This window comes from Anopheles funestus, chromosome 3RL, assembly GCF_943734845.2.
Source record: "Anopheles funestus chromosome 3RL, idAnoFuneDA-416_04, whole genome shotgun sequence".
In the NCBI taxonomy this organism is placed as follows: domain Eukaryota; kingdom Metazoa; phylum Arthropoda; class Insecta; order Diptera; family Culicidae; genus Anopheles; species Anopheles funestus.
In genome coordinates, this window is record NC_064599.1 from 72,683,826 (window position 1) to 72,710,268 (window position 26,443).

At 41.6% G+C, this 26,443-nt stretch overlaps 3 protein-coding genes across 3 annotated transcripts in view; 2 read left to right on the plus strand and 1 right to left on the minus strand.

Annotated features, from left to right (window-relative positions):
• The window catches only part of LOC125768480 (single-stranded DNA-binding protein 3), a 447,182-nt gene extending 435,408 nt beyond the window's left edge, over positions 1–11,774 (minus strand). The window contains exon 1 of the mRNA XM_049436196.1: positions 11,761–11,774. The gene's annotated coding sequence lies outside the window, so the exon portion shown is untranslated. The remainder of the gene's footprint in view (positions 1–11,760) is intronic.
• Positions 11,775–11,795: 21 nt separating this feature from the next.
• LOC125769556 (mucin-6-like) lies at positions 11,796–26,324 on the plus strand. Its single transcript, XM_049438288.1, has 6 exons — positions 11,796–11,905; positions 12,058–12,747; positions 15,309–16,598; positions 20,233–20,271; positions 20,483–21,219; positions 25,949–26,324. The coding sequence occupies exons 1-6, from the start codon at positions 11,894–11,896 to the stop codon at positions 26,148–26,150; spliced, it is 2,970 nt and encodes a 989-aa protein (XP_049294245.1). The 5' UTR covers positions 11,796–11,893; the 3' UTR covers positions 26,151–26,324.
• On the plus strand, positions 14,604–18,112 carry LOC125768476 (mucin-6-like). Its single transcript, XM_049436184.1, has 2 exons — positions 14,604–15,224; positions 15,309–18,112. Exons 1-2 carry the CDS (start codon positions 15,213–15,215, stop codon positions 16,704–16,706), a joined length of 1,410 nt encoding a protein of 469 aa, XP_049292141.1. The 5' UTR covers positions 14,604–15,212; the 3' UTR covers positions 16,707–18,112.
• Positions 26,325–26,443: the final 119 nt, after the last annotated feature.

Here is a 26,443-nt window from a genome sequence, read left to right on the forward strand (position 1 = left end):
CCCTGCTGATCAATGGAAGCACGTGGAACAATTTACAAAAGGTGTAAAATAATGAAACAAATAAATACACAAAAGTATCCTTTCTGACAAGTCTTTAAGAAGTTGTGTCAAAACTTCAGCCCACCCCCTCTGCAGACACCGAAAACAGAGCCATAATTTGACGTAGACAGTCAGTTTGGCCTACATTAAAAACCCTTTAACATTTCACCCTTGACTGTTTTTGCTGGGTGTTTGCCAAAAAAAAGAAACGAAAACACACACACATTGTTTATACTGTGGGCCCAATTCGTCAAGTCACGGTAGCTGTCCGGCGGCTGTCACATACCGTGTGGTTACCAGCTGCGAATTCGTTTCACGCCAACCCAAGCAGATCTATAGGTGCACCGGTCTTTAATCAACCGATCAGCAGTAGTTGAGGTTATACTGTGTGTGACGACCCTGCGTGACCTTTGCGGTGCTGGTAGTTGTTTTGCATTTAGCACTAATATTAGGAGTTCGTCCGTACAGCTACTCCAGACAATGCTGTGAAGGTCTTTTATGGGCACTGTCGGGACGGTATAGTAAAGGGGTTATGAAATTGACCATAACTTTGCGACGTATGTTTGTCCCTAAATGCTGTAAATGTAAATGTAAATATATTTACATTTAGTATATTTAAGAAATGCGTGCAATGAAAAAAGTGGATCAATTTTAATGACGAATAAACAAAAATGGATTGCATTGAAATAATTTTAGGTTTAATCTTAAGTTTAATAAATCTTCAAAAATATTTAAGCCCTTCTGGTGATCGATTGTCAATCCGTTTTGATCTCGAAATTGTTCAATTTGATCATTCGTTGTTCCTTTGATCAGAGTTGTTCCTTAAAAAGTCCAAAGCATCTCAATGCTGTGGGGAAGATCCTTAACCAAACAAATGGAATATATTGCTCTGGTCGTTCTTTATGAATACAAAAAAAAAAACGCTAGAACTTTCAATCGTTCCTCCTGGTCATCCTCGAGATCATTGATCTCGATTTGACACTTCGTTTCCGTATATGAATGTTCTTGTCCAGGTACTTCGTCACTGTTTGGCCGATTGCTTCAACCTCCAGAGGAAAACATGATGAGATCTCTTTGATCTTCATCTTCTCATTTTCTCTAAACTAATTTTTTTTCAACTCGGCTTAGCGATCATCTAGTCTAAGTAATAATAACTCACTAGACTTATTCTTTATTATTAAGATGTGACTATATGTCTAGATGAGATTCTATCCAAAACCTTCAATTTATTAGAGCAAGCGCTCAGGAGCATTGGACCGTTCTTGGTTTTGACACTCTATTACCTAATGGTTTGCCCATCTGCGTCCTGACCGGTCAATAGATGCAAAAAGCAGAAGTACAAATGTTTCATCGAAATTGCACCCGGATACGACACACGCGGACAATCGAGACACCTATATTTTTGAGGATCGCCGCAGTTTGCTATAATAGTGTATATCGTGGATAACCTGCAGTTAGTCACGTGCGCGGAAGGTATGGCTCCGTTCAGATCTTATTAATAACGTTTTAAGCTTTGTCTAGCACATGGAAGGCGGGGATCCCATAACCTTTGTTAGGTTTACTTAAGGGAAAAATCTCTTCAAATGTTACTTTTGAATTATTTCATCTCACGGTAGAGAAGAAAATTTATTGGAATTTTTTTATTTTGTGTTCTACAATTTTTTGGTGTTCAGTAAATTTGGGCTTAAACAACTGCATAATATCCTAATAAACTGAAAAATTCGTTTTCTTGTAGTAATACTACTGACCCATAGATGGCATGACAGTAACAAGCAATCAAAGAAATTAAATTATAGCTACTTTGACATTGTTTATGAAAGAATATATTTTATAATTATAAAAATCAAGACGATAAAGTTCCTTTAGTGCTTTTTGGTTGTTTTTAAGGTAAACATATAAGCTATAAATATATTGTATTTGTGGAAAATCTACTGCTTTCCTTTATGTAATAAATCACAGAGCTCGAAATAATCTCAACAAGAGCATTTTTCCAGTGTTAAACGATTCAATCGTTCTAGTTTGTGCCGTATCCTACCAACTCCGCTCCGTTGTTACAGGTTATACCAACTTCAAGGATAATGCACTGCTTCCGAAATCCGGTTTTTGCCAACGTTGTCCATGAAATTCGCATCGCAAATTCCCTTTACGATCGATGAAGATGGCCGTTGGATGGGTTTTTGTAGAGAGCTCTGTTTCATCCTCGTTTGTAGCTTTGAGATAGAACGGTAGCCCTGCTACACTTTCAATCAGCTACACGGTACGATGCTTCAAGGTGAATTAGTTATCCTGCTAGCAGTTCAAAAAGGAACTAAGGGCATCGGTACCACCAGCCTCCAGGGATTTTTTTTTGTATCTTTACCCTGAAATCACATCGAAAAGAGGAGACAATTCTCACCATGGTTGGTTGTGCAGTCGAGTGGTCCAGCGCGTCCTGTGGTCCAGTAATCCAGTTTCGTTGCGCTCCGTCACAAACCTGTTTGCCGTTGGTGATCACCGGTGGCAATCGATGGGCAAAGCAGACACAGGGAAGCTTAATGGTAACTGCTGTTACTGGGCACTTTTACTTTCGTGGTAGCTAAATTTATCATCACGCTATGCCGACGATCGGTTGCACTGTCGATCATGTGTCGGCTGTGCGAGCGTTTCATATTTGTAACCTTTGATTGCCTAAAGCTTATGATCAGCAATTTACAGACCATTTTTTCGATATACTTCCAAACAACGCACTATCAACGGTTAATCTGTCCCCAGCAGCGTGAATGTGCGGGCATTCGGGAACCATGTTTCAAGGTTGATGTTCACCGGCTGATATGCGGGACCGTGCCGAACCGAACGAAAGCGGTCGCTTACCGTAGCGGGGTTTGAAAGAAAGTGTGCCTCCGGTAAAGTGGCACGCACCGAAAGTGACACGCGATTGAACTCCGAACGCGAGATGCGAGTGTCAACGTGACGTAACTGCGTAGGGTCGCCGGTGGGAAACCGGTCGGATGCGACCTAATTATTTCGTATCATACGCGGAACCCCTTAGGCGTGCGAAGGTGGACGCTGGACGGAAGGTGATTGAAATGCTTCGCTCGGGTTAATTTAAGCTGAATGTGCTTACGCGGCCGTAGATTGGTGTGGTATTTTTATCTTTGTCGGCTTTTGTCGGATTGACCACATCGAAGGGGGCCATTTAAAGGTTTTAATAGAATTTCAGTCAAAATGGATAAGATTTCCAATTTATCTGGTCTTACCATTAGCGCAAGAATGGAAATTGAAACTTCCAAATGGAAGTATGAAGTTAGTGGGCAACGGGAACGACTCTTTCAGTGGATACATTACTTCAATTTCTTGACGTGATCAATATGGTGAGTCTTAGGCAGCAGAATGATTGGAGGCCACCTCATTGGCAGAATTCTGCATTGTTTTTCCGCAGTTGGCAAGGTTGAATATTAAGTATTTTCAGCGTAAACTAAAAGATTCGTTTTCGACCCAAGATAGGTGAGGTTTGGATCTGGATAACTCTTTTAACATTATTTAGAGGCTTTATTGGAATATTTAGAGATATTGTCTGCAAACTACCATAAGTTTGATCTTCCCTGCGAGAGAGATTTTCAAAAAGGAAGATGATTGCCGAGTTATCGACTTCATATCTCTTCAATGATTGGAGTCTTTGGAAACATATTAGAGAAATTTGAAAGATTCGAAAAAGCCTTATTAACTACGGAACTAAAACTGATTTACCCGATCTCCACTATTGTCGAAAAATCTTTCCATCTTTCTTCAACGAATTCTTGATCAAACTTGTTGGATAAATTAAGACAAGTATAATGGTATCTCATCTAACTAATCTCGCACTTGCACTATTTTCTCCTATGGTCCTCCATGGTAAAAAAAACGATCGTAATATTTGGTTGCCAAGGACTTGCTTATTTTGGTCGATAAAGGCGTTGTTTTCTCTCACCATATTGATTCTACGTTCTGAAAGGTGTTGGGGAGACTTATTATGGTAAGGGTTGGACTTGGAGACTTATTATGATAACATATGAATATTCAGATCACTTACGTGGGAGAGACCTGATTGGCTCATGGGATAGTCTTTTAAAATCCTTTTAAAATTTTAATTCTCAAGCTTCTTGTTTGACTACGCTTGCGTATGATAGTAATACTTTCCCACTATTTTACTTCTTCATCTAAGTAAGACCTATCCATTAATAACCGTATCATTGATGATGTATTGACAGTTTGTTACCAAACTGCTGTCATCGAACTGTTATCATACCGAACGACAGCACATAACGCTTCTTTGCAATCCGAAACATTTTGGTTCCAATCGATTTAGTTTGTCAATTTTTGTTTTATTTTTTGCCAACTAGACCAATAGATTGAGCAATCGACATTTTTCAAACGTCTTCGGTTTTTGCTATTTCTTTAGCTCTATTTTTTTTATAAAAAAGCTTTTTAGCAATCTGCAAATTAAAACAAAATTGATTTCATGGTTTATTAAATTTTTCGCACATTTGTTATGTTTCTTTTTTGCACTGACATCACGCCTCCTTACTTGTCACGAGCTGGCACGCTGGACGGGTCAAAAGAAGCAACGCGAGTCGGCTGGTAAAAGCATTTTCTTCATGGATGTTTATTTAATTCGTTCCATGCCCCGCAGCGTCATCGAGCGAACTGTCACATTCTCGATGAGCTGTCGGGTGTGAAATTTATTTCGTTGAAGCTTATGCGTGTAAAGCTGGTGTACCAATATCAGCCCCCGCCAATTGGTGCAGCTTCAGCTCTCGTGTCCTCGCGGTGTTTAGTATATGGGGGGGGTTTTCCCATTTCGGCTTTTTTTCCACTGTCTGTGTGTGGTTTGTTTCGGGTGTGTGTTGCAGGGGCAAACAGCGTAACGAGTGCACCCGAAAAAAGGCCAACAAAAATGGTACGGGGTGGTATAGCAATCGATTGCACCGCAAGTGTTTGGTGCTCTTGAAACGAAATGGCAAAATTGGCTACTCTCAGGAAACGTATTAACTGCGAAAGCCTTGGCACCGAAGACAAGAGAGGTCGTTTGGGTATGCTACATGTAACGATACTAAAGGCACTTGATAGTGTAGAACGACCAGAAACAAAGCGAACCCAATTGGAAAAATGTTTCTAAAACATAAAGAACAATTAATTTTAGTGTCCTTCAACTACCATTATCCGCTAGGCATTGCAATAATTGTCCCTTAATTGATCCTTAATTTTCTTTCTTTCCATCATTTACTATTGATAAAAGTCCATCCACTCTTAATCGAAATGCATCAATTCAATCACCTTTAAACGCTACAAAGTATCGCCCAAGTACAATGAACAATGTCTACTTGAGATTGAAACAAATCCTCCCTATCCCAGACATTAATCCCACCAGTTCAACCTTATATTTTCACAACGATCACCAGCACGATCATCCTCCGATTCCCAGACACTGTCTCGCAACTGTCGTGTACGGCTGTCAATTTCAAGAGGCGTACGCAGCGTACAACAAACACTCACCGTAGGTGCTGGAGCGAGTCACTCACTCACCAACGATCGAGTGTTCATCACTTCATCATCCGACAGATCGGTGGTGGCGTTGTTGCGCCCGAGTTGTGACTCATCTCACCGCATCGCAGACTATTCTCACCGGTACGTCCTCGGGTCTCGGACGCCTTAACCAATAAGTTCGCCGATTTTATGATTAATTACGCGTGTGGACAAGTGTGCCGTAGCACGGAACGGTACGAATGCGTAGGAAGGTTCCTCGGGTGGGGTGCCGTGTGTCGCAAGGTCATCTTTGGCTCTACTCTGATGGTTGATTTGCGTGCCGCTGGCAAAGGTCCTTGGCCGGCATACAAACGGTCACCGTGTATCGGTGAAAGGTTCCGGTTCTAGAAGGTGGTGGTGATTCCGGATGTGGGAAACATAAATTAGACAACACTATTGCCTATCGTAGTAGCTGGTTAGTGGATCGTTCGGTTCGGAAAACCGTACTGTGTGATCTTGAACCACCCCCCGGTTGAACTAATGTGTCTCCGGAAATCTATAAAATGTGACCGGTTCTAATGGGTCGTTTTGAAGTTTTATTATAGACATTGACAGAGAGAAAAATAAAATCTAAATTAGTAAATACCATTTTTAAAAATGCGCTTTAAACCCCCCCTGCTGGGTATAATTATAGCAAACTTTAATATTTCCACAACGACGGCCGGTGTCCCTGTGTCCGAGAGGAAACCACTATTTGTAGACAAAAGATCAATTTGTTAACAGCGCCAGTGGAACCCTTACGTTACATGGGATGATGTCAAATCTACCAATCCACATCGCTCAATACACATGCCCTGCAGTCAAAATCCCTCCACAACAATGGCAATGTGGTTTTGGCCGAGATGTAAGTCAGCCCATCGGAACACGACACACACTCTCCGAGACTTTAGCGCAGCGCTTATACAACGCTCATAATGTTTGACATTCAGCAGGAGGGACTGGTGCTGGAGTGCATGTTCTGTGTAAAGCAAACTATCCAGTGTTTCGTTGGCCCCGAGAAAAAAAAATAATAGAGGAAGGAGAGACACAACACCGTTGCCATTTATTGATGTCGCAAAATCACGATAAATGTTTCCACACCCCACACATTCACACACTCCTGTCCCGCAAGATGGTGCGATGAATAGGTGTTAAATTTGTATGAATTATAATTATGAATAATGTATGCAGGTTTCGGTAACACGCGCGCATCCAAATGATCGAAAGCGTGGTCGAGAAAAATGTGTCGTGCACTTGTTGTGCAATGCGAACCATACGAATGTACTCTAACGCCGCGGGTGTAGCTCCGTGCCTCCCGGGCAGGAATTATTCCGTACAAAAGTGAAGAAAAAGAAACCCCTTTAACGAATTAATTTAAATGACACGAAACCCTTTCTTTCCGTGATGATCGCGCTTGCACAACGGGGTTGACGGGCCAACTGGGACCAAGCGGATGATTAATGTAACTGCCCTTTTTGAATGGTTTGAATATGGGGCATACAAAGAAACCCCCGGGTAGGACATTGTGTGAAGTTGTCGGACAGGTGGATTAAGTTATTAGAGCTCTCGGTAAGGCTTATCCGGGTGCCGATCGGAATCGAAAACTTGCCGACAAATGGAATGATGTATTAAGTGACGTATAAGAATGCTAATAAGCGTTTTAGCTCCTAGCTGGATATTCAATTAATTCTTAAATCTCACAGCAAGAAGTGGTATTGTTTATATGGCCAAATTTGAGAAACGAGTTTATTTTATTATGGAACAATGTTTTGAGTGAATCGGATTCAGAGACATGAATCTGAATAAATGAACAGCTTTACACAAAACTAAATTATTCTGGAACTCAATTACGGAGATTCAGGTCTCTTGAGAACTTCACTAATTTTCATACTTTTTAGATCTTCAAAGATATTCCAGGTATTATTGATATCCTATACAGGTTAACTAAAGAATCTGGATATTCAATCAATTCTTAAATCTCAACCTCCAGAATTGATGTTGTCTATGTTTTCACGTTTAAGAAACAAGCTTTTATTTTTATTTTTTTTAATTTTATTTGCAAGAAAAATGTGTTCTTAACGACTTAACGAGAGTATCTTAACGACTGTTTTAAGAGTCGGAATGAATAAAAGCCTATAAAATAAATTTATAATTCTGAATCTCTATTCTGGAGATTATCTTGGGAATTTTATAAAAACTCTTTTTTTAATCATCAGTAATTCAGGAATATTCAGAGATTCGTATATTCTTCAGAAATTCATGAATCTTTCAATAGTCGACTTATGACTTAAATAACTCCTTATTGAAGATTCAGGAGAATGACTCTCCTCCCAAGATTCATTAAACTCGGAATATCAACATTTCGGAGATCTTAGCCGAGTTCTGGTTTTCTAAGTCTTTTGTTACCCTCTGAGCTGAAGAGTTAGTCCTGCTGAACGGAGGCGAAAAAAACACATGTTCGTATTAATTGTTCTTCCGCAATTACGAGTTGACAAGGTGCGATCGTAAAACTGAAAACGCTAAACGAAATTACTTCCTGAAGGTACAACGTTACTCTCAAGGTGTCTAAAAGTAACATACAGTCATTAAAATTCATCACATAAAGTAAAAGAGGAACAAGTTTGATCGTATCTCGTGCTACGTCACACGTTCCGGTCAGCTGTATCTTCAATGGGAAGGATGAAACGTTTGCCATCTGTGCAGCCATTGACATTGAACTCGAAAGTGTGTAGCTCATCACCAGCATAACCGTCGCGTCGCCGAAAAACCGGTTCGACCATTCCGTCGCATCTGCACAAAATGAAGATGTAACCACCACCTCCTTGTACGGGTGCTCCGTAACCTGTTGGTTCGGTGGCTACCAAATAAAGCCGTCCGACTAGACCGATCAGCTGTTCTGCTGAGTTGTCCTGCCGGTTTAAACGATCGTAATGGGGGCGCATCTTCGCACGTTGCCTGTCGTCACCCCTAACCCGGCACGGGTGACGTGCGCCGATGAGCGAAACTCTTACTGTTCCGTGCGTGCTGAGTTGAACGAACGCCAGCGTTATTGATCGATCCGGTGGTTGCTTCTTCGCTCAATTATGCAACGAACCGGTGCAATTTTCGGGGGGCTCGACCGTATGCGGAATTGGACCGTTGGACGTAGCGAATATGCTAATCAAGTTTGATGATGAACAGAAGTGACATTAATTGGACTGCTAAGAAATAATGTATTTGCATTTTATTTATATACGCCACGTTTTGATTTATGGAGACAACACGAATCGTGAGTGTTATATCATTTTTCTCTCCTTGCCCCCCCTTGAGAGTGGGAAAAGTCAGTGAATTATTAAAAATTCAATAGACAACTTGGAAGCAGCCTCACGTCAATTTACAGTCACGCAAATGTTAGCCAAAAGATTGATGCTGTACGAGGCCGGTAAGGGGCGAAAATTTAAAATCACATCTAATAGTGGGACACGGAATTATAATCGTTCTTCTAGCGACGATTATGGCCCGTCCCCAATGTCCATCATCAATCGTTTGTTGATTGTGGAAAAGCGCCGAAAAACTCCCAAAGAAACTCAAGGTTCCACCCTAGTGCTAGTGCTTCGGAAAGTGTTAGCAATGTCACCGGCATGTTTGTGTGTGTGTGTAAATGTCGCCCCAAAAAATGTGAACCACAGAAAACGATTGTATTTGCCGGTCTAGTCGATTCTGTTTTTTAGAAGGTTTTTATAGCTATTATATTGCTTTACAAACCTTACCTTCGGCCGTAATTGTGGGGAGACAAACAAAATAGCATAAATTCATCGAATTTTTTCTTCTATCGAATCGGCGTTGGGTTGTAAACATGAACAAAATGGTAGAAAAGCTAATCCCGTGCAAGTGCAATGCGATTCGTGAAGATGATTCGATTCGTCCGCCGGTGGTGATGGTGGTATAAATATTTTTAATTGATAATGAAAGTCGTCAGAAATGGATAACTGTTTTTTTTTTAAATTTTGGGCAACACATTTTAATTAGCTGAAATGCAAACTTAACTTTGTCTCAGTTTGAATCCATGTAGAATGAACAAAAGAATCATTTCTTCAATTTCGGCAAGATTTAAATATATTCGATGTTTTGAATTTCAATAAATATAGATGTAATTAATTGATTTTATTTATTTTCAAACCTTTTTGAACAAATTTTTGTTTATTTTAATTCTTTTACTCCTCCTAATTTTACTTATTTTGGACGGATTAGTCGATTCCAACTCGCAACTCCCACTAAACATTCTGTTGGTCACTGCATGACCAGAATTTAAATTCCTTTTTTTTCATCTAAAATCGTAATCAGTTTATTTAATAAATTGCCATATTGAAATAAGTGTGTGAAATAAAGCAATACTCAGTGTGAAATAAAGCAATACCAAACTTCGTTTATACCAAACTATTCATGGGCCGAAAAGTATATCCTGATTTCTGTACAAGCTAGTTGAAGATTTGAACCTAGATCCGTCGTGTTGAAAACCCGTGCATAACCGATATTAACTAATCGATCTGCTCGAATTAGGGTCACTAAAACAGGTCTAGCTTCACTCATCGGTGAGTGTCTTTTTTTAGAAATAAATTAAATAATCTTTAAAAATTGAAATATATTCCTCAAAAATATTTGGAAAAACTTATTTTTATTACACCACCACACGCTACAGATTGTACTCGCTAGAGCCGTTCTTCATACTCAGAAATCTAATTTAAAATTTATCATTTTAAATTATATCTTCAACCCACATAAGGATAATGGGTAATTTATTATCGAAACTGTCACTACGGTCACCAGCGACGTTACAGCGAAATTGTTTACTGCATGTTCCACAATGTTTATCCTCCTACCCATTTGTACAGTTCCTTTTTTGGCAACTACTGGCGCAATATGTCAACTGCGAAAGGTGCGTACATGTGGCCTTGAAAATTACCAAAAAAAAAAACGAAACCAATTGCGTTCCGTTGCGTCATATTGCACCAAAGTAACGGGCAAGCAAATGGTTGCGATTCTCATCGAAAATGAAATCTGTTTCTTTAAAATGGTCTGATCTCTCTGGATTTATGGGAGATTTCAGTTGTTGATTGAGTCGACAAAAAATATGCTGATACGAGAGCAATTAGAAGCGATCGACGGATGCCGATTGGTTACGATCGTGTAGGTCATCTCATTTCCTCTATATGGTTTCCTATCCTTGTGTAAGCATCATCATCTTCTAACGCACTGTTCTGTGCTATAATTATGTGAAATCTCTTCGAAGCCATAACTTCGGAGGTAAAGATTTATGGCACGAATCGTAGTCGCACGCTATGATTTCGCATCCTGCGCACAGAAACAATAACGTTTGTGTGCCGTCGAACGATAGAAACGGATTTGAAGAATGCAGGAAAAGATCGCAACGATCGATTAGAAACAAGAACACCAGCAGGTAATTAACCTTTGAGACTACATTTTAGTGCGATTGTTTGGAGCAGGTTTTACGTTGTTTTTAAATGGATGTGAGTGTGGTTTTCGTTCCATCCCTTAGGCTTTCGATTTCATCTGTCACCGTAGCGTGACGTCACGGATTACGATCTTCACCCTACCCTGCAAAACGGAACAACACGTACCGAAGGATCAATCTTTTTCCCATCGAAAATCGGCTGAAACAGCTGCAAGCGACGAACCTCCACCACCACGTACGGCACCTTGCGCGCGGAGTAATAAAAATCGACTAACAAGCTTGCGACAAAAATAAACAATCGACAAAAGACACAAAAACAAGAGAAGAGAAAAAACGCGAACACAACATAAATAATGCCCGTAAACTGAAGCTGAAAGCTTTTGGCGCCCGTTTGCAGTGGAGAAAACCCAAGAAGAAAAAAAATTGTGTCCAAAACCTCCAAAATTTACTAACGAACGGTCGGAGAGACCTCCGATTGGAATTCTTCGTTTTGTAGGTGAGAAATCAACCACCCAGCCCCTCCTCTGACGAACGATCTGTGACGACCGATCCGAGGGCCCTACCAATTCCATGCTGCAGCATCAAGCCGTCTTGAAGTGTGATAGTTCTGCGTGGTGTGTGTGTGTGAATATGGTTGTTGACGACGATTTTTTATTATTATTCATTCGAAGAAGGTCACCCCCCATCTTCGGCGGGGGTCTTCGGTAAGCTTCTTCGCAAGCCACGGTGCCCGGTGAACCGTTGAGAGAACTCACTGGCACATTAAAGCACGCGTCGCAAGCTTTGACAAGCGTGTTTCATATAAATATTAGACCAAACGCTTCCAGAGGTATCATTACATCGCTAGCTTCGATTTAGTGCAGACCTGCAAAAACCACTAAGATGGCTTTTAAGGTGAGTTAACGTCGTTTAGCACCGAAGTGAACGAATCTGTGCAGGTGTGGGGTTTTGTGTTCTTTTGGCGTGACATTAACGTGCGGTGTTTTGCAACGATTTTTTTTTGAGTGAATCCCGAGGATAACGATGTGCTTTTGTTTTCCCTCCAGATTGTTGTTCTGTTTGCCACCCTGGCTTGCGCCAGCGCCGGTTACGTCGAACCGGAACATCATCAGCTGTCTTATGCGGCAGCGCCCGTCGCACACTACTCGTCTGCTCCGGCTGTGAGCTACAGCTCGATCACCCGTCAGGATACGCCGAAGCTGGCCGTCGCCAAGCACGTCGCGTATGCCGAACCGGCAGTACACTATGCTGCCCCGCTCACCAAGACGTACGCCGTCCATGAGCCCGCCCTGAAGACGGTCGTGGCCCAGCCCGCCTACACCAAGACGGTGTACGCTCAGGAACCGGCCCATGTGTACGCTCATGCCGCCCCAGTTGTTGCCGCCAAGACCGTGTCCTATGCTGCCCCGCAGGTCCACTACCAGGCACCGTACACCAAGACCCTGGCCTACGCTCCAGTTACCAAGACTCTCGTCCACGAGCCAACCTACACCAAGCACGTCGTTGCCGAGCCGACCTATACGAAGACGCTCCTTGCCCAGCCAGCCTACACCAAGTACGTGTCGCAGCCAACATACACCAAGACGCTGGTCGCTGAGCCCCAGCCACTGTACCATCACAGCTCGCCGGTTTACGCTCATGCCGCCCCGGTTGTTGCTGCCAAGACGCTGAGCTACGAACCCGCTGCCCATGTGTCGCACGTCAGCTACGCCGACAACAGTGCCCATTACGCCTGGTAAATTCGGATCGTCTTGACACGACGGTGAATCATCCGCAAGGGCCGCCATTCCCAGAAACGTAAGTTCGAACGAAAACCAGCTTAAACTCGTACTGCTCAGGAAGAAAATGTTTGCAAATTCAATGTTGAATATTCGTTGAAAATACATAACTTATTGTACATTCAAACAAGGCAAGTGTTTAGTAAATTTTATATTATCAATCATCCGAAAATAGCATTTACAAATTATGCAAAAAAACCCCTTTGTATAGAGAGAATAATTTTCATTTGCCAAATATGGTAAAAAACATATTTAGCTATTCAAACCAAACCTATTTTTATTAATTCTCAGGAAGTTTTGGTCGTAAGAGGCATAAACAACCACTAGAACATGACAAATTATAAGAAGAATTAATTATCTCTTACAGATAACACATCTTGCACTAAAAGTTTTCTAATTTATTTTCTCCTAAACAATTAAATATGTTTAATGGATGCTGTAAAGTCCTCAATATTAAAGTATTGACGGTCTTATCCATTCTTCAGTCCTCAGTACCCCAGTTCTATGACTGATTTTGTCACACCATGGTAATATTTTTGTATTTCATTATTTATTTTTTCTTTATTTCTTTTTCTTATTCACTCCTTGAGGTTTCTTATGAATTTTAACTTTACTCAATCTTAAATTTAAAAATTGTTTTGTTTTATAAATTTCACTGTTTTTTCAATTCTTTGCGTCTGAAAACAGTAAGACTGGTGATTAACGTTTTTAATGAATTCAACATAAAAACGTCATTTCCTAAAGTTATCTGTCAATTTGGTGCCTTTTAGTTGTTGAATCAATAGTTTAGTTTTTTTTCATATTACTGTAGCGGAACAAGCACTTAAACCAGATACATCTAGTCGTAAGCAAAAGTGAAAATTAAGCGTAAACTACGGTGAGAAATGTACAGCAGAATTTCGTTCTTAAACCAATTAATTAATCTATTAAAGGAGCGTTACAGAGCGTTACAGTTGTATTGTCAAAAAGTTCACTTCGTTTTTATAGCAAATATTTTTTCACCTTCATTGGGAATACAGCTTGGAGTTAAAGGCGTTTCTATTGGATTTTGCTGTTCAGTTTCATTTGCATAATTTAGAATACCTTGATATAGACATACTTGATATAGAATTCCTCTAATATAGACAAACTTTGCCGACTTGCTCCCTGCCGATTGCAAACGATGGGGATTGCCTTGACAGGGTTAGCAATTCTATGAAAGCTTGCACTCAAAAAGATTGTTTGAAATATTGATCCGACAATAAATTGTTTGGTGATAAAGATGAAAATTCTTAACTGCTTACGAATTACGTACAGAATAACGCTCCCTTAGCGCATGATCATTCCTGCGGTGCAGTTTTCTTTGATTTATATCTTCCGTTCCACAGGCTTGCTTATATCATCCTACAAAACACGTATTGAGCTGACCTCAAAAAGGAATGACGATTTTTAGTCCTGCATCATTCACTCATTAAGCACAAACAACCGCTACCACAAACGGATATAAAGTTATAGATGTTGTCCCAGTGGCCAAAGCAACCTTGCCGGTAGGAGCCGGCGTGTGGCTAAGAGAAAGGTTACAGGCAACGATCACTGCAAAACCTTAACCTTCGGCGTGTTACACCGCAATGCGAAACGATTCACGCACGATCAGCCCGAACGACCAAACGGTTTGCGTACCGGCAGCCGGCGGCATCATGTTTAGATCGGTCGTTCGGGTAGACTAACGCGCGATCGTTACTCATTACCCCGGTTTAGGAGTCTCGAAGCGTTTTAGCACCAAACACGCACCGTGTATCCGCACCAACGGGTGAGTTTGATGAATGAAATTTTTCACTATCCAACTAACAAACGTAGCCTTTTTTTTGTGTGTGATTTTTGCACGACATCAAGTCAAGCCTAAGGCTCTCCAGTCTCTCCACGGATTCATGCTCGACCAGTACTTGACATTGAGTGGAGTGATTAATCGAAGAAAACGATCGTCAAAGAATGATCATCGAACTTGAGCAGTGTGTGTGTGCATCAATCAATCGAATAAATTGTAGCAGCTCATTACACACCCATCAGGCCGCGTGAATTTACCCATCGACCATCCTTGTCCTTGGATGACATAAACCGCCACCCCAAACGCTGGTAATTTTATCGTCGCCTTTTGTTCGTCATGTTTTCTTCATCACTTTCTCTGTCGCTCCTCTTCCGGCGCATTAAATTGTATGAAACCGAAATACTGGTTTGTTGGAGGGTTTTTCCTTTTTTATTCCTCCATTTTTCGATACTCCACAATGCAATGCAAACCTATCATTGGACCCCGGAGTATCCCTTTTTGTTGATCCCTTTTATGCGTGGCCCCATGTGGGATTGGTGTATAAAACTGGCGTCCCATCGACCGAAGGGCGACACTCTTGAACGGTACGGTGCGTGAGAGAAACCTAGCGTCCGAGACCATGAATTGTTTGGTAAGTTTTAAAACACACTTATTCGAATTCGAGGCGCCTGACCAAGATTATGAATTTATTGTGCCATTTTTTTTTTTTAAATAGATTACAGTCCTTGTTGCGTGTCTAGCATTAGCTAGCGCTGGCTACGTGGAACACTATCAAGGTGCAACGAGTTTTAGCTCGTTCGACCTGAAATCATCCCCCATCGAGGGCAACAGACTCGTCCACTCGAAAGCAGCAACATCCTACGGCACTCCGTACGCAGTAAAAGGTTCGACTGATCACGCAGTAGTTAGCTACGAAACGAAGCCAGTAATTAGTACGGTTTACGCAGCACCGATCACGAAGACGCTGACCTACAGCAGTGCACCAAATCATCATCATCATCATTATGCTGCTCCCGTTCAGGTGCAGGAGTGTGCACATAAGATCGTCGCACCAGTTCAAACATCGGTAACGTACGGTGTACCGACTACATCAAGTCATTCGGGACCATCCGGATCCGTTTATCAACCACTCCATGTTACACTAGCTCAAAAAGCTCCGCAAGGTGCTTATGGAACGAGTTCCACTGTTGGACATACCATATCCCATCATTACTCTGCACCGGCGTCAAGTAGCATCATTTACACACCTCCCAAAATTACTCAAACAATATCTTCTGGAGCTTATGGTGGTTTAAATCAACAATCCGTCTCTTATGGAAGTTACAAAGGACCTAGTCAGCCGGCCCCTATTATAGAAACGCTGGTTGATGTAGCTCCACCAAAGTTGATCCACGCGCAACCATCAGTGGCTTATGGAGTTCCTGCTACGGACTCCAATTTCCATCAGGTCTCTCAGATAACACCTGTTACTAGTCTGCATACTATAACACCAGTGAAAACGACATCCAACTTCATCAGTACTGGGAATCATGCCACATCGCACCAATATAAAGCAGCAACCATTCCAGTGAAGTCTAGTCCAGCGTACTACATTGCTCCGGGGCACGCAACTTCCGGCACTTCTGCATGGAGTGAAGCTTCCAAAAACCATGGCCATAGTTTCACCACCACCCATAGCTACAGTAGCCAAGGTCAAACGAACAACGCTCAGTCTCAGTATTTACCTCCAAAAACGACACTAATTGCTCCAATTGCCGTAACTTCCTTGCACACATCGTCGAAGGATACTTCATCTAGTCCGTCTCGTGAATACCTTCCACCACGTGAATATCTACCACCGCCACAGGACATTAAAGGTACTACTGCTCATGTTACTACCGGTAGCATTGGATCCATTTCGTACCAGGCACCGCAGAAGTTGACCGTTAGCCAAGTACTTCCTCAACAACCGGCTTACCACTCCTCGAGCTCCACTAGCTCCACTGCTAACCAAGTGTCTCACGGGGTACGATACGGAACGGCAGCGATTCTATCGCCACTGCATGTCCATACCATTCATAAAACGCCCGTTCTAGCGTACACTCCAAAGCATCACTGCATCCAAGACCATTAGGGTGCGACAACCATAAAAATGTATCCTACCGGGTAACGAACCACACAAAAATCGTAGACTCAATAAAAACAGGTGACCTCCGGCGTCCCACAACAAAAACCTGAAACCTCCGTGCTATTTTTTGTTGTTTATTTAGTTTTTTATTAAGCGTGAGGGAGGAGTTGACCTTTCCGTAAACCGACCTGCTAAAGATTCGCCCGTTGGACGTATCGGAACACAGCGACCCGATCGTCCGATCGGTCGTGTTGCTACTTCTGTGCCTACATGCAAGGGTGTGAGCGCGACTGCTGTTAGTCTAGAGCACACCGTCCAGAACATGTTAGCGAAACTTTGTGACCTCGCATGGCTTTCACGAGTAGCGCTGTTTAATGCTCTCGCTAGCATTGACATTCTTTGCGAACCGTCGACATACGAAGCATCCGTAGCGTTTCGATCTGTGACATGACATTTTGCTTTTGCTTGACCCGAAGGGTTTTGTACATGATTGCGACCGTACATAACTTTCTCACGCTGACCATCTTACAATCGCTCGTTACGATCGTTCGTATCTTACAAATAACTCCAGTCAGAACAGCAATGTCTCCATTAACTATAATAGTTGTGTAGCAAGAAGCTAATAGATAAAAAAAATATTTAGTCGACATTGTCGAAATGGTTGACATTACAGTCGACATAGTAGCACATTCGGTTACCGGCGACAAACGGTCTCGATCGATATCGCAAAAACGTAATATTTAACCATTTCTTTTCGGGGGTGTACCCCAGAAATCACTTATTCGCCACACATGGTGGCCAACATGTTTTGTCCAACTGAATCAACACTAAATTCTCACCGCTTCGACTACATGCAAGCTTCGATTGACAAGATTCAGTGTGAAAGGGTACGGGCTTTTTTTGTATCCATTCGGTTTCGGGCAACACACAGCCGAAAAGCGACAATAACAATATGAAGGCCACACGTGGAACTGGTTTGGTTGCAGTTGATACAATTGTTAAGAAAACGGGTTCAGGCGAAGAGAGAAAGAAGAAGAAAAATAAAAACATGGGAAACTATCAAACCACGATCCGTACGATCAGACATAATATGTAGTGCAAAGTGTTTAACCGAATAGTGCGTGCAGGGGCGCGAGCTGTGTGGGACATAATCTACAATTGTAGTGTTTCGTACGTAAAGCGGCAGGTTTACCCCTAGCCACTTTGTACGCACAGGTTCGTGAACACGAACCAGCTTTCTGGAACTAGGGGGTGTGACTTTATGTTACGTAAGTGAGCTCTTGGCAGGTCATGTGGGATGCTGGATGATTCTATAGCACGGGAAGTAGTAAAAATCGTTTTCATTATTTCAGTAGGTTTTAAGGAAATATCATTTGAATATGAAATTGATTGCAAGTCCTATGAAGCATTATTGGGGGAGAAAGCATTTACTATTATGGAAATGCTTTGACCCAAAAATGTAAGCAAATGTTGAACCCAAATCTACTTGTTTCTCTTTTGCAGAAGCTATTGAATAATTCAAGTTATAATTAAACAAAATTAATCAAAAGAATAAGAATAAATCTTCTAGAGCGTGTGACCATAATATAGGTACTGATGATTGTCTATTTTTCCCCATCACCTGACCATTGATCCTTAATTCGTGTTTTCAGTCTAGAAAATCAGTCTAGAAGAGATTTGTTTTCGTTCGAATTTCCGGTGTATTACCTTCTTAGAAGTTATTTAATTTGCTTAACATAAAACATTTAGAAATATCCTATAAATTTATTTAATTACTTTCTGAAGAACGATCAGACCTATATCCTTTAAATCTGCTATTTTGCTATAATCACCTACTTTTACTATAAATATTATAGTAAGTACTACTATTCTTTTATTGATGGTATCTTAAATGTGATGTAAAAAATAAAAATCAAAAAATTAAAAAAACAATCTAAAAATGAAATTAAAAAATGAAAATAAATTTGTGTACAATCAACTTATCAATAAACAGCGTTATGGAATTAATTCTTTATTTTACAGCCTGAATACTAGTTTTTTTTATAGTCTTTTCATCTTTAGTGAAGATGTTTTCTTCTTTCGTTGGGATAATTTGTTCATTATTTGCTTGCTCTTTTCTATTTTTATACTTTTTTCTCAATTTCATCTAAATCAATATTCTCACTATTGTTTTATTTTTAAAAACATTGAGCAAGATTTAGAGTAATTTCTTAACATCTTTGTTTAAACTAAAAAGATGTTTTTTTCACACATCTTTCTTAAATAATTTAAACTTTTATGGAGAGTCGATTTGGAAATAAGATTTGAACCCGTGATTTCGGTGTATTAGACCTAATGCTTCTCTCGATGCTATAAAACTACCTCATTTATATCTCGTTAATTCTCAATCACAGTATTGTCAATAAAAGTTATTTACTTATATGCTTTAATCATTTTTTCAAAATATTATCATATTGTAAACAGTTGAATCAATTGGTTCACACTTTCGTATAATTATTACATTACCAGTGCAGTAATTGTTTAATGTTTGCCCATGTCTGTACGAAAATTAAGAGACAATACTATACAATAACAGCAACACGAACGAAACAACAACCAAAAAAACACACAAGCTTAACTAGTTGACCCCGAAATTGGTAAGCGGTATTTTGTGTAAAGCCAAATGGGTGTACGAATTTTAAAAAACCGCTCCAATATTCCCCCGAATGGATGTGTATTAGTGTATTCTTTGCAAAAACGGCGGCCATTGCTACTTCCATCAGCATAAGTCCATTTCATTCACAATACTCAGACAACCATCCAGCGGGGGGTAGTTTTTTGGGGCCTGGGGAGCAACTAGTAACACGATACCAGCACCAGCAGTGTGTAACCTACTACAACTCGTTAGGATGATCGATGGTGAACCTGTGGCCGGGTAATTTGTCGACCGTTTGCACTTTCCCATTTGCCGATCACTAAACCCCAAACCGAAAAACAACGGTACACTACCCTCGGTTGATCTTCCTCCCGTACTCCCTTCTCAACCCCAATTACTTCCTTATGATAGGCGTGGTACACTCTCTGCGGGTGCGGATAATGTGCTCCAAAAACATTCCAAACTCACCCCTCGGGACACACACACACACACACAGGAACGACATCAGCACCAAATGCCAACAATTTGGACGCGATTGATTCGTCACTCGTTGGTTTTATTATTGCTATTATCATACAGTGGGCCACCTCGGTGCGCGCGAAAAGCGAAAGTAGGAGGCTCGTTTCGTACGCTCGAATGACTCCTTGTGGATGCCGATGACTTTGTGGTTCGCTTCTCCCTACTCTTTTGCCTTGCCAGCGGAAAAACACATTTGATGGGCGGCGGTGGGAGGGCGTTGCGATCTTTGGAGGAGGCTGGGCCATTCGGGTGGACATTTGAGCACAAACGCAAACGGCGCAAACCCCGGCGGCGGTAGGACATTTTTCGATATAAATATTGCTGTCGGTGGACGTACCAGTATCATTCAGGTACTAAGCTCATCGGCAGTAACACATCTTACCAGAACACATTCGTTACGGCATAATGGCATTCAAGGTAAAGTGTTGTGGTACGGTATCCTGCCTTAAAGGACACAGCATAAAGGACCTACCCATCGTGTTGTGGGTGTGAGAGTGTTGTTTGTGCGATGATCGAACGTGTGTGTGTGTGTGCGCGATAGAGTGTGTGTGTGATGGGTTTTTCTGGGATATGAGTGATAAAAGTGAAGAATAACGTTATCTCTTTGTACCTCCTTTTGTGATCACAGTTCGTCGTTTTCCTGGCTTCGCTGGCCGTCGCTAGCGCTGGATACCTGGAGGCTGGCCATGCCGTCCAGTATGCCGCCCCGGTGGCACACTACTCGCCGGCATCGTCCGTGAGCTACAGCACCATCTCGCAGGCTGCTCCGGCCAAGCTGGCCTATGCTGCCCCGGTTGCCAAGACTCTGTCGTACGCCGCTCCTCAGGTGTATGCTGCCCCGCAGGTCTATGCCGCTCCTCAGGTCTATGCTGCCCCAGTTGCCAAGACTTATCTGTCCAGCCCGGCTGTTGGAGCTACCCATGAGAGCACCATCCGCTCGCACGACAGCACCATCTCGCACTACTCCAAGGCCGTCGATACGCCGTACTCGAGCGTCCGCAAGTCTGACACCCGCATCACCAACGAGCTCCCCAAGCTGGCCTATGCTCAGCCCGTCCTGGCCAAGCAGGTTGCCTATGCTGCCCCAGCTGTCCACACCACCTATGCTGCCCCGGCTGTCCACACTAGCTACGCTCATGCTGCCCCAGCTGTGACTTATGCCCATGCTGCTCCGGCCGTCCACACCACCTATGCTGCCCCGGCTGTCCACACCAGCTACTCGCATGCTGCCCCAGCTGTCCACACCACCTATGCCGCTCCGGCCGTCCAGACCTATGCCCATGCTGCCCCAGCTGTGACCTACGCTCATCATGCTGCCCCGGCCGTCCAGACCTATGCTCATGCTGCCCCAGCTGTCCACACCACCTATGCTGCTCCGGCCGTCCAGACCTACGCTCATGCTGCCCCAGCTGTCCACACCTCCACCAAGACGCTGACCTACTCGCCAGCTGTCCAGGTTGCGCACACCACCTACGACGATGCCCATGCTCATTATGCCTGGTAAGAAGCGTTCTGTCCGAGCGAACATCCTGAAGCGATAACATCAAACAACCGCTCAATCAACTATTTATTAGAACACAACCAACAAAACAAACAAAAAATCCACCAGTTAGGAAGTGCATTGTTACGTTTTCTGTTGCAACGATGCGTTCATTCCGCCTGCTCTAATCCGTAGAGCAGGCCTGACTGCCATCTCGAATGTGACCATTTTTGTGTGAAATACAATCCCAATACAAACTGAAACGATGAATATTTTCTTATTTCTCAAAAATAACATTGGATGACACGATAAACTGGATATTCTTACGATAATTTTAGCAATTGAAACATTATTAAAGGAAATCAACCAAATAGAGAAATTTAAAATTTCAACAAGAAGCGAAATAGCTACAGAGTTGATCGTGTCCTCTCTCTCGAGTGTCCTTCAATTTCTCTTTCCGAAGGTTTACTTTAATGATAAGGCCCATATAGAAGTGTACTGGCGGACTGTATATGGCATCACCGGAGGACAGTAATTATCTCTGTGGCAAAGAAAACTTTTACTTATTTACCTTATGAGTGTGCAATTAAATCTGATTTCGTTTCATGTCTTAAGAAACAGTAGAACAATTCTTTGATTGGGGTTGAACTTTAAATTGGACAAAGCAAGATTGGAAGATAAAGGTCGTATTCATCAGACCAAAGATAAAGGTGGATGATTAATTTTAATAATCAACCATTGCAATAATAGCAAAACATGCCCTTGTTGTTTTTCGGGATAAGAATTCATTGCTAAAAAATAAGAATAATTTCATGATTTATTGGAACATATTCTTGCCTGCGCGAGGACAACCCATGGTCTAATGAGTTACCTCTCAGTTCAGTACACCGAAGACCGTAGCTCGAATTTCATAAAAAACGAGTAGGAAACCAGTCTTATTGTTCGGCTATGCAGTATTTCTTAGTCAGAGGTAGTATCCAAGGTATTTATGACAAGGAAAACATAATAGAATCAGTGATTATTCCAAAGAACAGAAGAATTATAACTGCATTTTTGACATTAAGGGGTAAATGTCAGGTCAAAAGCATCTAAAAAACAAATACAAAAAATAAATTTGTATCTAATTCATAACCTCCATTAAAGGAGAATAAACTTATAAATGATATATAAAAATCAAAGATGAACAAATTTATAATTATTTATAATTATAAAATTATTAGGATAATTTACTACGGTTAGGAGCCGAATGATGATTAGTATCATGCTTTGTTAACTTTTGGGCATAACATTTCAGAAAACGATTACTGTACTAGTATGCAAATTAATGTAGACAACATGTCAATGACTTCATATTTATGCATAGTTTTTAAGTGAACCATAAAAGACAGGATAATTTTTTAAAAGTTATAGAACACAAAGATAACTAAAATTTATTCTTGTAAGTCAATATAAAATAAAACATGCTATTTCCAAAGTTGGATATCACAGCTAGATATTAGCAATTTGTTTTATATCAAAAAGACTTTTTTATTTTTATTCAAGCAGAACCGCATTGCTACAATTAAAAAGATTGTAGGTTAAGTTGATGCAAGCAAAAAATACATCAATCCACTAGATGAGGAGAAATTTCAGGGTATAAAATAGACAACATTCATTGTCAAAGTGTCTCCTTAACAGGGTTCTTTAGTGCTTTGTTTTTTAGAAAAATTGTTTGCTACAAATATTGAAGTTTTTCCCACCATTTAAAATATCACATTTTTTCCAAAAATTTTCACACTAAAATCACCCAACGTTGAATAGTAATTTTAATAATCTTTTTAAAATATTTTGACACCAATTGTTTTTGCTGTTGTTTTCCATGTACAAAAATTAATATTTTAGTCTACTTTCAACATACACGAGGGATCCTTTGACCTTTGCAACCTGCTAATTGGTGGTCCAAAAATTATATCAATCTTTGTACCTATGTATTCATACATAGACTGTTATGATTATTTTATCTATGTGTTAAAAAATAAAACATTTTTACTAAATAAAAGTTGACTTGAAACTTGTACTTTTCGGACTTTAATTTTCAAACGGATTTTCTCTTTAACTTAAATTTACGATAAAGTAAACATTTTTAAAAAAATTATGGCAAAACAAAACTTGCTATAACTTGCAGAATGTACTTACATAATGGTTTAGATCAAACGTTCTATATTTAAATTTACCTTATTTAGTAGTATAATTTAAAAATCGAAATTTTTAAATTAATTTTATGAAATAAAAATGTATTCAAAATTGTGCTCACATATCAAGGACTTTGACTTTCCTTGACTTTTAAAATTCTCCCGTAGCACAACGGCCAGCCTGCGTATGGGCGTACGGACCGGATGGGATTTGGCACCCGGTCTCCTGTCAGGTAGAGACTGCTGCCAAAACCACGTACACAACCAAACTTTAATAAAAAATTAAACGTAATAAAAATATTTGGAAGTGTTAATTTTAAATTTCATAACCAGGTTAGTATACACTATTTTCAAAAATATTATTCCATGATCCGCATCTTTACGATAGTTGAATAGCCCAAAACAGAACAAAAACAATATATATTTAAATTGAGCAATATTTTTCTTGCACGAAAAATAAAATTGTATTACATAAGTGCATAAAACCATTCCACGCTAATTAACTTTGGAACATATTACCGGCACTGAAAGAACGGGATACGGCAAGCTAGTGACACACCATTTAGCAAGCGGTGAGAGAACGTACCGCCGTTTTAACCAGATAGAACACACAATTCATTACGAAGTTAAATGTCAAGGTTGCACCGTTGCCATTGTTTAAAAAGGTGGCACAAAGATCGATGTATTTATCAGTAACGATACAAATTGACCAAAAAAGCCAAACCAAAAAAAAAAACGAAATATCAATATTCGTAAGCAAAAACCCCAAAAAAAAAAAGTCAATATCCTTTCTCCGACAAACGCAGGCAACGAAAAATAAGCCTAACTAAACATATCCATATCTGGTGAAGACATTCATCATGAGCGACCATTAACGCTCGGTAAGTGAATGTGTTTGCAATTTCTATCAAATTTCTTACAAACAATTATGCTAATCTTCTGTATTTTTTTTGTACCTTAGTCCATTAGCCCAAATCAATGTAACAAATTCTCTTCAAACGGAAAGGACAATGTCAAATTATCACACTCCATGCCGCACCGAACGGGTGACCATTCCGATCAGGTGGAATCAACCTCACAAGATCACACGAAATGCCAAATTTCTTCCTTTTTCCAGAACGCGTTTACGCATGACGACTGCAACGAAAGCGTTATGCAGGGATTATATGATGATGAAGGCGAAGGTAACCTTCCTTGAAAAACGGGTTGGGTTCGTATGGGTTTGCTTTAATGCCTTCCCTTTCTGTGCCGGGATGTCGCCGGTCACTATCCCCACTGCATGCGATCACCACGGTTCAAACCTTCACCTTACACGCTTCCGCTCCGCTGCTTACAGAGAACTTGCAGCCCAGTTACAGCTAAAGGTTGCTGGTTGCGGCGATAGCTTCATTCACCGCAGACACTCACACGCACGCATACAGTTGGTGTGGCCGTGGTCACTTTCATGACGTATAATTGGGCGATGGACAACGATGGATCGATTTGTTGCTTTTGTTTTGCCCATTTTATTCGCCCCACAAAACAGTGGATGCAGGCTGCAACTGTGTGGCTTGATCTGCTTGCATTTATCGAGTGTGCCTGGCGTTTTTTTTTGCTTTCCTTTGCTTGCCTTCTTCCCAATTTTGTGAGCTTCATATTTTTATTCATTTATTTACGTTCGTACGTTATCGTATGCGAATTCGTCCTCGCATGATCGCGTCGCTTTTGCTTCCCGGTGGCGGTGGTTCTGTATAAATAATCGCACCACGGTACGAAACCGTATCATTGATCACCCAGCGTCTTCTGCAGCAACACCTTCATCGAGTATCCAACCACTAACATCCTAGCAAAATGGCCTTCAAGGTAAGAAATGGAAGAAATGGAAGTTTTGTGGCCAGCGTGTCCTGAACGGTGTTTTGTTCTCCCCTTTTTGGTTGTAGTTCGTCGTTTTCCTGGCTTCCCTGGCCGTCGCTAGCGCTGGATACCTGGAGGCTGGCCATGCCGTCCAGTATGCCGCCCCAGTGGCACACTACTCGCCGGCATCGTCCGTAAGCTACAGCACCATCTCGCAGGCTGCTCCAGCCAAGCTGGCCTATGCTGCCCCGGTTGCCAAGACCATCTCGTACGCCACCCCGCAGGTCTATGCTGCCCCAGTCGCCAAGACCATCGTGTCCAGCCCGGCCGTCGGAGCTACGCACGAGAGCACCATCCGCTCGCATGATGGAACCATCTCGCACTACTCCAAGGCCGTTGATACTGCTTTCTCGAGCGTCCGCAAGTCTGACACCCGCATCACCAACGAGCTCCCCAAGCTGGCCTATGCTCAGCCCGTCCTGGCCAAGCAGGTTGCCTATGCTGCCCCAGCTGTCCACACCACCTATGCGGCCCCGGCTGTCCACACTAGCTACGCTCATGCTGCCCCAGCTGTGACTTATGCCCATGCTGCTCCGGCCGTCCACACCACCTATGCTGCCCCGGCTGTCCACACCAGCTACTCGCATGCTGCCCCAGCTGTCCACACCACCTACGCCGCTCCGGCCGTCCAGACCTATGCTGCTCATGCTGCCCCAGTTGTTGCTACTGCCACCAAGACGCTGACCTACTCGCCAGCTGTCCAGGTTGCGCACACCACCTACGAGGATGCTCACGCTCACTACGCCTGGTAAAGTGGGTTAAGTTGTTTTTTTGGCGATGATGTTTGATACAATGATCCCTTCCCGATCCTATTTATTGAATTGTTGTTACGATCTGTTTCCATTGTTTGGTATTTAAACATGCGTTGCCGAGCATGCTTCGGTGTGCTTTGCGGCGTCAAAAATAATACAACATCATAAAAAGAATTTTGCAAACAAGAAGTTTTACTTTCTGCCGAAATGCAGTCCTTCCGAAATAAGTGAATTCTAGACGTGAACTCTGGACATTGTAGATTACTTTTGTAACAATTTTCTAACAGCGATCA